General features: G+C 32.4%; 2 protein-coding genes across 2 annotated transcripts; both read right to left on the reverse strand.

The window, feature by feature from the left end:
* Positions 1 to 331: 331 nt before the first annotated feature.
* On the reverse strand, positions 332 to 1,467 carry LOC108741604. The gene is made up of 3 exons (XM_025979484.1): positions 1,451 to 1,467; positions 1,038 to 1,170; positions 332 to 763 (listed from the first exon to the last, which is right to left on the reverse strand). The coding sequence occupies exons 2-3, from the start codon at positions 1,075 to 1,077 to the stop codon at positions 477 to 479; spliced, it is 327 nt and encodes a 108-aa protein (XP_025835269.1). The 5' UTR covers positions 1,078 to 1,170; positions 1,451 to 1,467; the 3' UTR covers positions 332 to 476.
* Positions 1,468 to 6,550: 5,083 nt separating this feature from the next.
* LOC108741606 lies at positions 6,551 to 9,367 on the reverse strand. Its single transcript, XM_018476455.1, has 3 exons — positions 9,303 to 9,367; positions 8,212 to 8,371; positions 6,551 to 6,900 (listed from the first exon to the last, which is right to left on the reverse strand). The coding sequence occupies exons 1-3, from the start codon at positions 9,348 to 9,350 to the stop codon at positions 6,749 to 6,751; spliced, it is 360 nt and encodes a 119-aa protein (XP_018331957.1). The 5' UTR covers positions 9,351 to 9,367; the 3' UTR covers positions 6,551 to 6,748.
* Between the last annotated feature and the right edge of the window lie 3,267 nt (positions 9,368 to 12,634).

A 12,634-nucleotide genomic window follows, 5' to 3' on the forward strand; every position in this document is an offset into this window, starting at 1 on the left:
TGGCATTAAAAACACGCTCACCTTCAACGAAATTTCCTTTCCGAGGCTTTGTGTCAGCCCAATCACATATTGTGTCAATACTTATCATTTTATCGTAATTTAAAAACTTGGAAATTGCACGGTACACTATAGGAACTACGATAAATTTTCCCTAATCGGCGCCATGTTTTTAGACTCCTCTCATTTGACGGATCCCAATAAAATTTCTAAATAAGTCTGATTCTGAATCTAAATGCCTAAATAGTAATAATATAATATATTTAAACGATTGCTAATTGGCCTACTAACCGAGTGTTGGGTATTAACTCGTTAAACAAATAATACGAATATATGGTAATAAGGTACAATGTCAAACAGGCATATTTATTGATTAAAAAATGAATACATTTTTATAGTATTTGCTGAATTTACACATTTATTTTTATAAAAAAATTAATAATACATCGTTTATTTTTCTTTAGCATCCTTTTCATTGTTTATTCGGTAAAAATAGCCTTGGACAGGAGTTTCAGGACTTCGTATAATGGTCCCAGAAGTGTTAGCGGCGCCACTGCCGTTTTATCAGGCCCTAAAGTGGGCAAATCTACCACATACTTCTTAAAATATTGTATATTATGGGACACAAAAGCAAACAAAGTCTTAACAATATCTATGAAAAGACTTCTAACGCCAAACAGTTTTTCAAAGAGAAGTTTTTGAAATTCGTTGTTAGAATTAGTGTCGCTGGCGCTAACAACCATTGCTGAGTGAGAAGAATCTGGACCTGAATAAAAAAAAGTAGTTAAAGGTGTTATTATCCTTAATTTAAAAAATCTAGATTAAATATTCCGGAAGTTTTGCAAAATTTCAAGATAATTATCTTTCTTATACATACGTAAAAATTTGAGTAGTCCAATCAGAGTTGGCTTTTCTTTTTTCAAACAATTAATATCAACGCCAACTTTAAATTGCAGCGTTTTTTAAGTATTTTTACATATGGGGACAAAAATTACAGAAAAGGTGATTAAAAAATCAAATATTAGGCACAATATTCTTACTTCTTTTGTATAAACGTTCTACTATATTCATCGGTTTCATATCGGATTTGGGGGAATAGTTATAATCATCCAAATCTTCTATTGATTTTCCATTATTGTAAATTGGCTGGTATCCAAAGGACTCTGTAAAAATCTACAAAAGAAACTTAATAATAGTAACGGTTTAATTTCGAATACACCCAATACGATGTCTAATTACTGTTTAATATTCAACGATTAAAATTAAAATAATTAACCAATCAGAATTGAACAAGAAATCGCATCTAGCAATTGAAATGTGCACTATAATTCGTTATTTTGTTATGTTGTTATGTCTAAATTAAATAACAACAAAATAAATAATAATTTATTTTTTAAATCTAAAATAAGAAATGTATCTAACAACAACTGACAATGCCTTGCACATTGCTCACCTGAAAACAGAAAAAGAAAATTAAGTAATTATATTTTTGATTCATCATGANTTGTTATGTCTAAATTAAATAACAACAAAATAAATAATAATTTATTTTTTAAATCTAAAATAAGAAATGTATCTAACAACAACTGACAATGCCTTGCACATTGCTCACCTGAAAACAGAAAAAGAAAATTAAGTAATTATATTTTTGATTCATCATGACCGGCACGTATAACACTGACTTACTGTACAATAACCAAAATAAAATAGGTACCAATAAAATTTGTTTTAATCCAATGTACGGGGGTATATAAACGGTTATTGTTATAAAAACAAAAGAAAATAAAATCAATTTTGCACAAACCCATTGTTAAATTAAAATGAAATCATTGCAATTATATATATGAGTATATTGTCTTTAATTATTTATCTACTGCAAACATTTTTAACAATTCAAACCAGATCATAAGGTTAATTGTTGCAGAACGGTATATTTTATGACTTTTTGTCAATTTACGCAGAAAGCAGCCATATATTGGTTATTACTCATTTTTGTTTTTCGATTACGAATGAATCATTAAAAAAATACGCCTCTAATGTCCAAAAGTTATGATAAAATAGAAAATTATGTAGTACCTACCTAGTAATTATTAAACAAAAAAGTTATACATTGGCAAAACTGCCATAATTGATGCCAAAGTACACCAAAACATCCTTCATATTTCTAAAACCTTCACACGATTTCCAATAATAAAATTAATTTAAAAAATGGTACAAAACACCTTTAATGGGAAACCAGACTAATAAAACAAATCCCTGAAAAAGGGCAGTAATTCTTTTGGTACTCAGGGTGGTAGAGATCACGAGGATCGGTGTAGCACTCTGATGCACAACACTGCGATGTGGAAGGCAACGGGAAACCGCCACCAAAATTATATCCCGTAGATTATAATGTACTCTTACAACTCTACTCTCTACTAAATGAAGGCTTCATCTGGGATCTTTGAACGTAAAATTGCAATATTTCGCGAGTCGGCACGTGGAATGTTAGGACTATGAGGCAAGGAGAGAAGTTAGGAAAAAGGCGAATGGTGAGGATACTGTGGGTAGAGATGGTTAGAAATAAGGGGGGTGCTTGGAAGGTCATTAAGAAATAGACGAGATAGGTTGGTGGGACACCTACTCAGGCATGAAGAGCTATGTAGAGACATTTTAGACGCAGAAACAGGAGTTACCCCTGTTAAGGTGGACTTAGTTTGGATTATTGTTCACAAATAGTTAAGGATGTTGGTTTTTCTAGTTATTCGCCATGTGCAGGTTGACGCCAGCGCTTGAAGTGTCGATTTTAGAAACTTTACAGTGAATAAATCTAATTACTGAAGAAACTTTACCCGCCCAAAATAATTATTATTTAATACAATTTATTAAGTTTTATCCTGCAAACTATGCCACCATGTCAGAAAGCACTTTTTTCGTGTTCTGTAATTCATTGTTCAAATACAACGCGTAATTCAAGTTTCGAATTTTATTGTTTTCCAATCGCAAATTCACTGTTTCCACACAAATTACAGAGGCGACTAAATTCGTTAGGTGCAGTCCGAAGGCAACAGTATGTATAAGAATTTCGTTATTTTATGAATATATATTATTAAAGAAATAAACAATATATAACAGTATATACTATAATATCTGGAAATATAATAAAACAAATATAATTTTTAAATATACATAGTTCTCTATTGAGCTATAAAAAATTAGACATTGATAAAATGAATAAATTTTCGTATGAATGTTAGACTAATTAGAAATTAGATTGACGAATAATTTTCTAATCTTATATTATCGTAACTTTATTTATATTCAATCAGAATTAACATGCCTTTAACTCTACTTTATATGGTGATAAAGTAACTGAAGTTTGCCTTATGACACTACACCTAATCAAAATAGATTCGTCACATCCACCTAATTCTTCAATTCTCATGACATGAAGATCGGCCAAATCTTTACCTTTCACAATTGTTTCAGGATTAAATTTAATAGAATAAATTATCTTCGAAAACCCAGTTCGAATAATTTTATTCATCATTATTATTATATAATCACTTCTTGTTGACTAGTTTAAATATTATGACATTTTTCCAACAAAACTATTTTATTTCAAATATATTTACTTTAGCTTAAACGTATTTTTCTCACTGAGAAATTTGAAAATTGGCCACAGACAGCGCCACAGTCACTTTTGCACATAGCGAATAGGGAAATGCGATGATTAGTTCAGGACAGGAAAGAGTGGAAGTGCATGCCCAACCAGTTGTAGGACTGATGCCCTTATAATGAAGAAGAGAGCTTTTTTCCTCCCCTTCAAACTTAAACGCCATTTGCTTTGTTACTCTCGCACCCTTTTTGTTAAAAATTTTTTTAATAATATAGAACCGCATTCTAGCCATCTACTTCTAACCGTTCTTTGTATTCAATTCCTTCTTTATTTTTCACACCCTCTTTTACCACATGACATAAATTCTCATATTTTTCATCCACATATTCTACATTTTCTCTCTTCCTGTTTCAACCAATGTTCCTTCCCATTGTGTTCGTTTCCCATTTTAAATATTAGTATAATTATCACTCGGGGTGGTCCTTATTTTTGAATTTTTATGCTCCCTGAGGCTCATAACTTTCGAATTAGTTAAAAAAAAAACGGTTGTCTGTAAAGTCGGTTTACTGACGATAGTTGAACGTGACAACGTCATAAGAAAATACTGATGGAATGGTTTCATTTTTAATTTTATTTGTTTGATAGATATTTTGTATGGATATAGAGAAGGAGGTAAATGGAAATGTATTATTGTATAGCAGCTGTCCACGCGGACGCATCGCTCACTCAAGTAGGAGAGAGACAGATGTCGAACGCTGCCGAACGCGGAGGCCGATTGTGNTTTGCTGTGAGAGATTAGAGCCAAAATAGCGTTGCAAATAATTTTATTGATATAAAATCAACATCAATCATTTTATATCAAAATATTTACAACCTCATTTTGTTTCCGATCTTTTACACATTGTAATAAGAGAATGAAATTGAATCCATAGTTGTTTTAGCATTGGGGTCATCTAACAGGTGTAGTTTTTCGAATCGTTTAGGATTATACGCATTTATTAGCACACCACAATATCTAGTAGTTTTTAAGTTTTACACAGCTAGCGCATATCAATTCGATATTGTTTTGCGGGCTATTTTGTTGTAATTCATAGAATTTCGTAGTTTCTTTCTAAAAGTACGATAAGTAGTGATTTGGCAGGCGCTGATATCAATTTGGAACTTGCATGGGCTATGACATTGAACCCGGAAAACAATATCAATTAAATTTTCAGATTATCAATTTCCAAGTTTAGAATTTTTTGGGCTCTCTTCAGTTAAAGTTTTAGAAGGCATTCATGGAATGTCTCCTTGTCCCCTTTTTAAGCTTCTAATACCTGCAATAGCCAATGTGAGCAACTTTCATTCATCATTTTATATGTTTGATCAGTGATACTAGCAAAACTTTTAACGGCAAAAATATATTTTACATTTTACAAATAGAAAATACATTTAGAAAAGTATTTTAGATAAAAACAAAATGCTTTTCTCAAAAAAGTATTTAAATGTAGAATAAAAATAGACATTTTTTATTTTGTATTTACATTTTAAATGGAAGTATTTCAAATAATTCGCATCTCTCTCTCTCTCTGATTATCGCCCACATTAAGAAAGACTGGGTTAAAGACAAAACAGGATAAGTATTCCCAATTAACCACAAAAACACTTCAAATATTGATTGAAGTTTCATTTCGATTGCCACATCCTACTTGTAGGACGTTTTCGTCGATAGCTCAAAAAAAAAGGCAAGCAAAGAAATCGCTTAAATTTATAAAACGATTCAACTTTATTTGTAGCTAATTAGATCCACGATGTAAGCATAGGTTAACGAGAATCAGACGCAACAATCAGGTTAATGTGAATGGTGCCTACTCCTCATAACATTAAAATGATTCATATATTTGTTAATATGAGTGTAAGTTCCATCTAACTTTTAATTAGCTTTTTCTCAATTAATATAACATTTTAAAATGGAAGAACTTTATTTTCTTATCTATAAAATCCTCTTTAATGGGGTTGTAGTACTATAGAATTGAGAGTAACTGCGGCTCCCCTAAGAATGCCCCCTCGTTCCCCCTTCCATACCGTGAAAACACTGGCTTATGTGAACGCCTTAAAATTTTAATTTACATCTGTATGTATTTATTTCGTAAAAAAAACTTAACTTCACTTTTTTAGCGTTTTCCTTTGGAAAGAAAATACTACAAATGGCGCAGTAAACGCCATCTGTAACACGATGCTACATTTTAGGATTACGTATGCTCCAGCAAGGTCCACTTGTGTGGATATCTACTTGTTGAAAACGAATCCCGGCGTAGCCAACCTCAACGTGATTGTCACGTTACCTTAATCGAATAAAATAATTCGAAGTGGTCTGCATTCTGTCGAAACTATCAGACGCGGATCGCGATTTCGATCTTTTTGGATCTCATCAGCGCGTCGCAGGCAGTCCGACAAAACACAGACCAACTTTTACCTGCTGTCTTAACAGTGCGTTTTAGAAAATACTACAAATGGCGCAGTAAACGCCATCTGTAGCACGATGCTACATTTTACATTTTAAAGGCGGGGTTAAAAAGGTGTTGCAATTTTTGTTTGGGACATACTTCATTTGTGGTTGAATTTACTTGAAACATCATACATATGCTATTTGATATTATTATTCAAATGAAAAGAGGTTGCAACTTTTCCATGGGGTATATTTTGATTTATTTGTACTCGGATTTACTCGAAGGTTGCTCATTGTTGAAATTAAGCAAATACGTGTTTTGACAATTTTTAAAATCAACCCTTAAAGATGAAATGTTGTTGCTACGTTTGTATTTGAAATCTAAGATGGCGACATTACATAAAATTAAAACGTTGTAAAGGTGAATTTTGAGTTAAACGGTTTTATAGAAAAACAATATTAATTTCTGCGAGCGAATCCGCGGGGAAAAGCTAGTATACTTATAAAAATATATCAATACGCATTTAAATGCTACAATGCTTTATTTTTTATTACAGATGTAAAGATAATTTACAAAATGCAACAACAAACAAGGAGTTTCTTTTAATATTAGACGATTGCATTTAGAAATTAAAACTACAAAAGAAAAGTTACAAGATTTAATTAAATCATAAAATAAAAAATGTTAGGCTTCTTTCTTGCTTTCTAAACTCCTGCTAGGATTCCTAATACGTCGCTCTAAGTATTAGATACTTGAGAATCTTTAAGGGTTTAATAAAGTGACCAATAAATTTTGCAATAAGGGATTTTATATAGAAAATCGGTTGCAGTAAAGTGAGAACTAAACTGGAAGAATCGGCTCCATAAAAGCTGGGTGCTACAAATAAACAAAAACATTCATTGGACATCGTAAAACATTATTAATCGTACATGTCAAACAATTGAAATATGACAATATAAAATATAATATAAAATCAATTTTAAAATACCTGTCCTAATATTAATCCATACCGATTTACATTGAATTTTCAGCATTAAACAATCAATTAGTTATTCCGACCAAGTGATTGATCAAAAAATTTATTGCAATCTTAAAATTTAAGCTAGATAAAAATACTTCTTTCCACAACTCATTGAAAAACTAATATGTATTGAAATATTTTTTTATTCGTTATAACTTTACCTTTCCATATGGAGCAAAAAAAAAACACCTTTCTTCATTATCGAATTCCCTTTTGAAGTTTCTAATACCATCAATAGCTAATGTGAACAACTTTCATTCATCATTTTATATAATGTTTGATCGGTGATACTAGCAAAACTTTTAACGGCAAAAATGTATTTTNCCCTCTTTAATGTAATTCCAAACAAGGCCAAAATACGTTCAGTAAATGTAAGAAGTTGTTTGAACTTTTGAGGGTGAAGTCCCTGTACTTACACTACAAATACATCAACTTCTGGGCAGACCTGGGACTGGTGCCTCATTCTAAATACCATAACGAATGTGATCGTTCTAACAATTATTCAATAACAATGCCTGTTTATGATTGCAAATTTATTCTTCAAGGTTCAGTACCTCAAAATTCGTCCGAATAAATCTTGGATCTTCATATTTTCCAATTTTATTGACATTTCAAAATTACTTATATAGTTGTATCGTTAGTATTTTGAAAAGAAAAAAGTCTTTTTTGACATACATGTGAGATGTCCAAACAGACTAGAGACAGAGGCAGTAGCGAATGGATCTAAAAGACATCATCACTAACAAAGAATATAAGACAAAACGGTCCACTGCGCAATGAGCAACTGCACATGAACTTCCGTATTTTCACGCCCCTACGCGTCGCACTGGCATACTGCGCAGCGGACCACCGAGCACAACTTGATGACGCTCTACGTATAAATTAAGAAAACCACGTGGTTTCACCTCCTGTCTCTATCTTTTTTAGGAATGTCATTTGAAAGGTCTGATAACATGAACTCAAACCATGTTTTTCAAAATCTTAGATGTCATACTTCCGGATATATTGCATATTGGAAATATCCTACCGATACATGTTCCCCCGTCAACTACTGAAAATTTAACTATTTGATCTCCCTACTATTCCACAAAATTAGTAATCAAATTGAATAAACATTAGGAGTCTTACTTTTACTTAATTACAACTATATATTCTGTTGAATTTACCTCCTACATCTTGCATACCATAACCATCTTTCCCCAAACCTGAAGAATTTATTATATCGGTTGACTGTGGCTGTCCGTAATAGCCGTCAAACTGAACTAACCCCCCACTTGGTAAATATGGCCGGGGAAGATAAGTTGCTCCCAAAACAGGTAAAAAAACCTACAAACGTTGTAAATAATATGAGAATGTCATGCAAAACGGCTTTCTACTTTTGTTTTGACCAATTAATATTTAAAAACTTATGTTTCATTGTCAGGATGTACAAGGAAAAATGGCGGTAATAATTCGCTTAGTTTACTTCATCTTATGGTCATTAGGTGGCGCTTGAAATTTATGGAATTTTTTGAAGTGAAACTTCTTTGGGCTTGATGAAAGTAACATCTCAAGGCCATAAAACGACACGTTATGCAACGATTCGTCTCGCGAAGCGATAGGCTATGAGAATAAAAAAGCGCGCATGTGCATATCGGTATTTTAGTAAGCTGTTAATGACCGGCATCTCATATATTATAGTATATTATATGTATATTCACTATACTGTAGTGCTAAATTAATTTTTTGGTTATATCTGTTATATTACAGTAAGTGTATTACAAGAAATATTTATTTAACAATAATTAATATTTATTTAAGAGNAATAAACGGAAGCGAAAAAAATTTAACCATTTTTTTGTTATTTAATTACATAAAAAGGTATTAATGTATTACTCCTTAGGTGGACTAAGGATAAAATATATTGGAAAATATAAATCCTGGAAATTCTCATACTCTTTCTTTCACCAATTCGTTATAAAGCTATAGAGGTCGCCAAAGAAGTTTCACTTCTTTCACGGGTACTGACGACGAGTTGCACATGTTTTTTTATGATTTCTTTAAGAAAAGAACGTTTTTCACTACATTAATTTTAAAATAACAGACAAAAAAATACAATCTCAAAATAAGCCATGACATTATTTTCTAAAAATTGAAATGCGGAAATTAAATAATATATGAGTGCTTTATTAAAAAAAATAAAGTAAATTAATTAATTTTTGATAAAAATAATACGGATAACCGTTCTAGATTAATAATATATTACTGCATGTCTCACCTGTATGCAAACAAAAGATAAAATAATATTTTTTAAATGCAGATCCATTATTTGTCATTCGCTGCACTACGCCAACTGATGCACCAAGTAATTATGATCTCTTTTATTTACCCAGCATCCACGCAAAAATAATTTTAAATTGATTTAATTCTGCCAAAATTTCTGTGAAAAAATTGCTGTAAATACAAAATACAGGATGTATCAAATAAAAATACGGAGATATCAAATACGTACTTTTCACACAATTCAATCAGAATTAGGGACCATTCAAGTAATACGTAAGCAGAATTTCAGTAATTTCAACCCCCCGTCCTCGTTGTTACCAAAGTAAGCCAAGCTTTTACCCCCTCCCATGCTTACGTAAACATTATCATCCATTTTTTATTTTTTTTTAACGTAACCACAAAACATCGTCTGACGGCAAGTGAACAATGGGGAATCCCTGAACATGATTTTCGCTTTCGAGCATACACAAGTAAGGTTGCCATATTTGTTCTAATCAGAATCTTTTTAGTTTTGCAGAAAAATCAGAAAAAAAAATAAATAAACATTGCTGACGTAATCACCACCCAGATTCCCCGATCCCCTATCATTAAAGATCTTCCAACCTCTTCTGGTGTTTACGTAATACTTAGATGGCCCCTAAGACTACCTTATTAAATGCAAGTAGCTTCGGATAAGGCATATTATATTTTATTAGAAATTTACAAAAACTTTCTCAAGTTATTTATAAGAAAATGGTACCATTAGAGAAATCTTACATCATTTCCTTTTACAATTGAATGTGGAAATCAGAACCAATTTTTCAGGGAAAATGGATTTGGCTTTTATCAAAAACCAACAGCCAACGTTTCGCTAACAATGTTTAGGCTTCTTTTTTTACAATTTATTATAAAATGTGTCTTACACTTTCACATATAATCCAGTAGTGACTGAACTCAATATCGGACTAAGGGAAGGGGAGGCGGATGGCCATCTCGCCCAGGACCTCCGCCCCTCTTTAATGTAATTCCAAACAAGGCCAAAATACGTTCAGTAAATGTAAGAAGTTGTTTGAACTTTTGAGGGTGAAGTCCCTGTACTTACACTACAAATACATCAACTTCTGGGCAGACCTGGGACTGGTGCCTCATTCTCTGATGAACTCAGTCGGACACCAGCTGTACTAAATCAATTCAATTCATGTTCAGTGAAAAACTATGTGGATACATAGAGGCAGAAGCAAGGATAAGGGACAATCTAAGTCCAGTTAAGGAAAAGGAATATTTGAAATATAATAATAAAAACGAAACAAAAAATACTATATGCATAATGGGATAATTGGTATCATCTTAGTTTTAAGAGAGTAGTAATTAGACAGTTAAGGATAAAAATGTAAAGGACTTGCTTTGAAATAAAGTATTATTATTACTTTTTTACTATTTGCCGAATGAAATAATAGAGTCGATCTTCCACCACATACGGGGCGTGGAGAGGGGTAGATCAAAATCTCCTCAAATCCCATTTAAAGGGGTCGTTGGAGAAGGAAGTCGCAAATTTTTTGTAGGTAAATATCTGTTGCTAAAGTTGAAGGTCGAACCTTAGCATTTTATGACAGGGACGAAAGTCGTTATAAACGTAAAGTCGAAATTATTTTTAATTGTAAAAGATAAGGTAACAATCAGCTTTTAATTAACTATTTTAGATTCATATTGATAAGACCCTTTATTGGCGAAGCCCATAGGGAACAGCTAACTTTGCCTATGCTCATTTATTTATTTCAATATTTATAACTAGCCTAAAGTCAATTAAAAAGGTTCTAGAATTACATACAGGGTGTTATTATAAAGTTTTAATAGAATTTTTTGCATCCGATTTTACTACTTTAATTTATTGACAATTGCCCAAGATAAATAAGAATTGAAATAAAACTAAAAAAATTACAAATTTTAAGTAAGATCAGTAACATGCACCCTGGAAAATAATAAAAAGATTTTATTTTTCATTTGATTAGTCTTACCCAAAACCTTCACCCAATATTACGATTAACCAGATATATAAAATGAAATCGAACTTTGGAAAAAACTGACAAAATGAACCAATTGTACCTGAGTTTGCACTTGTTGATGTGTTAAAAGATCCATCATCATCATAAGGTCGTCAGTCGTAAGACTGGTCGGACACGCACCTTCACTCTTTCCTATCCTGAGATAAACTTCGCATTTTCCTAAAAATAGAACATCCCACATTCTTAACTATTTCCGAACAGTAATATAATCTAAGTCTACCTTTACCCCTCCTAACTCCCGTTTCTGCCTCTAATGTGTCTCTGACTAAACCTTCATGCCTGAGAAGGTGTCCTACCAATCTATCTCGCCTATTTTTTAATGACTTCCGTAAAGTCCTCTGTTCTCCTATTCTTTCTAATACCTCTTCATTTCTAACCTTCTCTATCCACGGTATCCTCATCATCCGCCGGTAACGCCACATTTCGAACGCTTCTAACCTTTTCTTTTCCGTCCCGTCCATGTTTCGCACCCATACACCGCCACGCTCCAAACATACACCTGTAACAATATTTTTCAAATTTCTAAATTAACCGTTCGAAAGCATAGAATTGCCTTCTTTCTATTGAGGGCGCTATCCTCTGCTTTATATCTCTACTACTCCTTCCGTCCTGACTTAAAAAATACGAACCCCTTATTTCCCATAATCGGTAACAATTTAACATTTGGACCGCCCTATCGTGTAAATTGTGCACCTTTTTTAGCATGAAACGAATAAAAATCTGACTGAGAAGTACCACGGTTGAAAGCCGCCCATTGGCTCGCTTTTGAGTCATTAAAAATTTCAAGACAACTTTTTAATTCAATAACAATACATTAGGTAATGTACACAAATAATTAAAAAATTACTTCTATAAATAGGATAAATCACACGTGACGAGGAAGGGGGTCTCGCTACATCTTATCAAATCTCGCTAAAGGGGAACGAGATGTCCAAATGAAGAATGAAATCAAGTAAATAATGGACAACTTTTAAGCAAAAAAAACAGTATATCACTGACAGACATCAAACTTGAAGATCTTAGTCTTAGCAACATACAGAAATCTTTTCCAGACCCACTAAGCAATCGTCAATTGGAACGACCATAATTACTTCATGTCCAGTCCATGAAGTTCCATTTGGAGATCCAGGAATTTAATGCGTTTCGGGACCTCTTTTACCAATATTTTCCTAAAATGCATAAATGTACTTCACTCGAACTGTTCTGATCTTCTTAGCATTTGAAGTAAACCGAATGGAACCATTTTCAATTTTCTCATATGTTATTCCATGAGTTTATCAAGGGT

The sequence above is a fragment of the Agrilus planipennis genome, unplaced genomic scaffold, assembly GCF_000699045.2.
Source record: "Agrilus planipennis isolate EAB-ADULT unplaced genomic scaffold, Apla_2.0 scaffold320, whole genome shotgun sequence".
Lineage (NCBI taxonomy): Eukaryota > Metazoa > Arthropoda > Insecta > Coleoptera > Buprestidae > Agrilus > Agrilus planipennis.

Bases quoted from the DNA above. Each gene is read 5' to 3' on its own strand.
- LOC108741606 (XM_018476455.1), bottom strand. From the start codon at position 9,350: ATGGATCTGCATTTAAAAAATATTATTTTATCTTTTGTTTGCATACAG. The intron at 8,372-9,302 runs GTGAGACATGCA...CAACGTTTGTAG, and splicing joins TATCTTTTGTTTGCATACAG to GTTTTTTTACCTGTTTTGGG. The intron at 6,901-8,211 runs GTAAATTCAACA...GTTTATTTGTAG, and splicing joins TGGTATGCAAGATGTAGGAG to CACCCAGCTTTTATGGAGCC.
- LOC108741604 (XM_025979484.1), bottom strand. From the start codon at position 1,077: ATGAAACCGATGAATATAGTAGAACGTTTATACAAAAGAA. The intron at 764-1,037 runs GTAAGAATATTG...TTTTTTATTCAG, and splicing joins AGAACGTTTATACAAAAGAA to GTCCAGATTCTTCTCACTCA.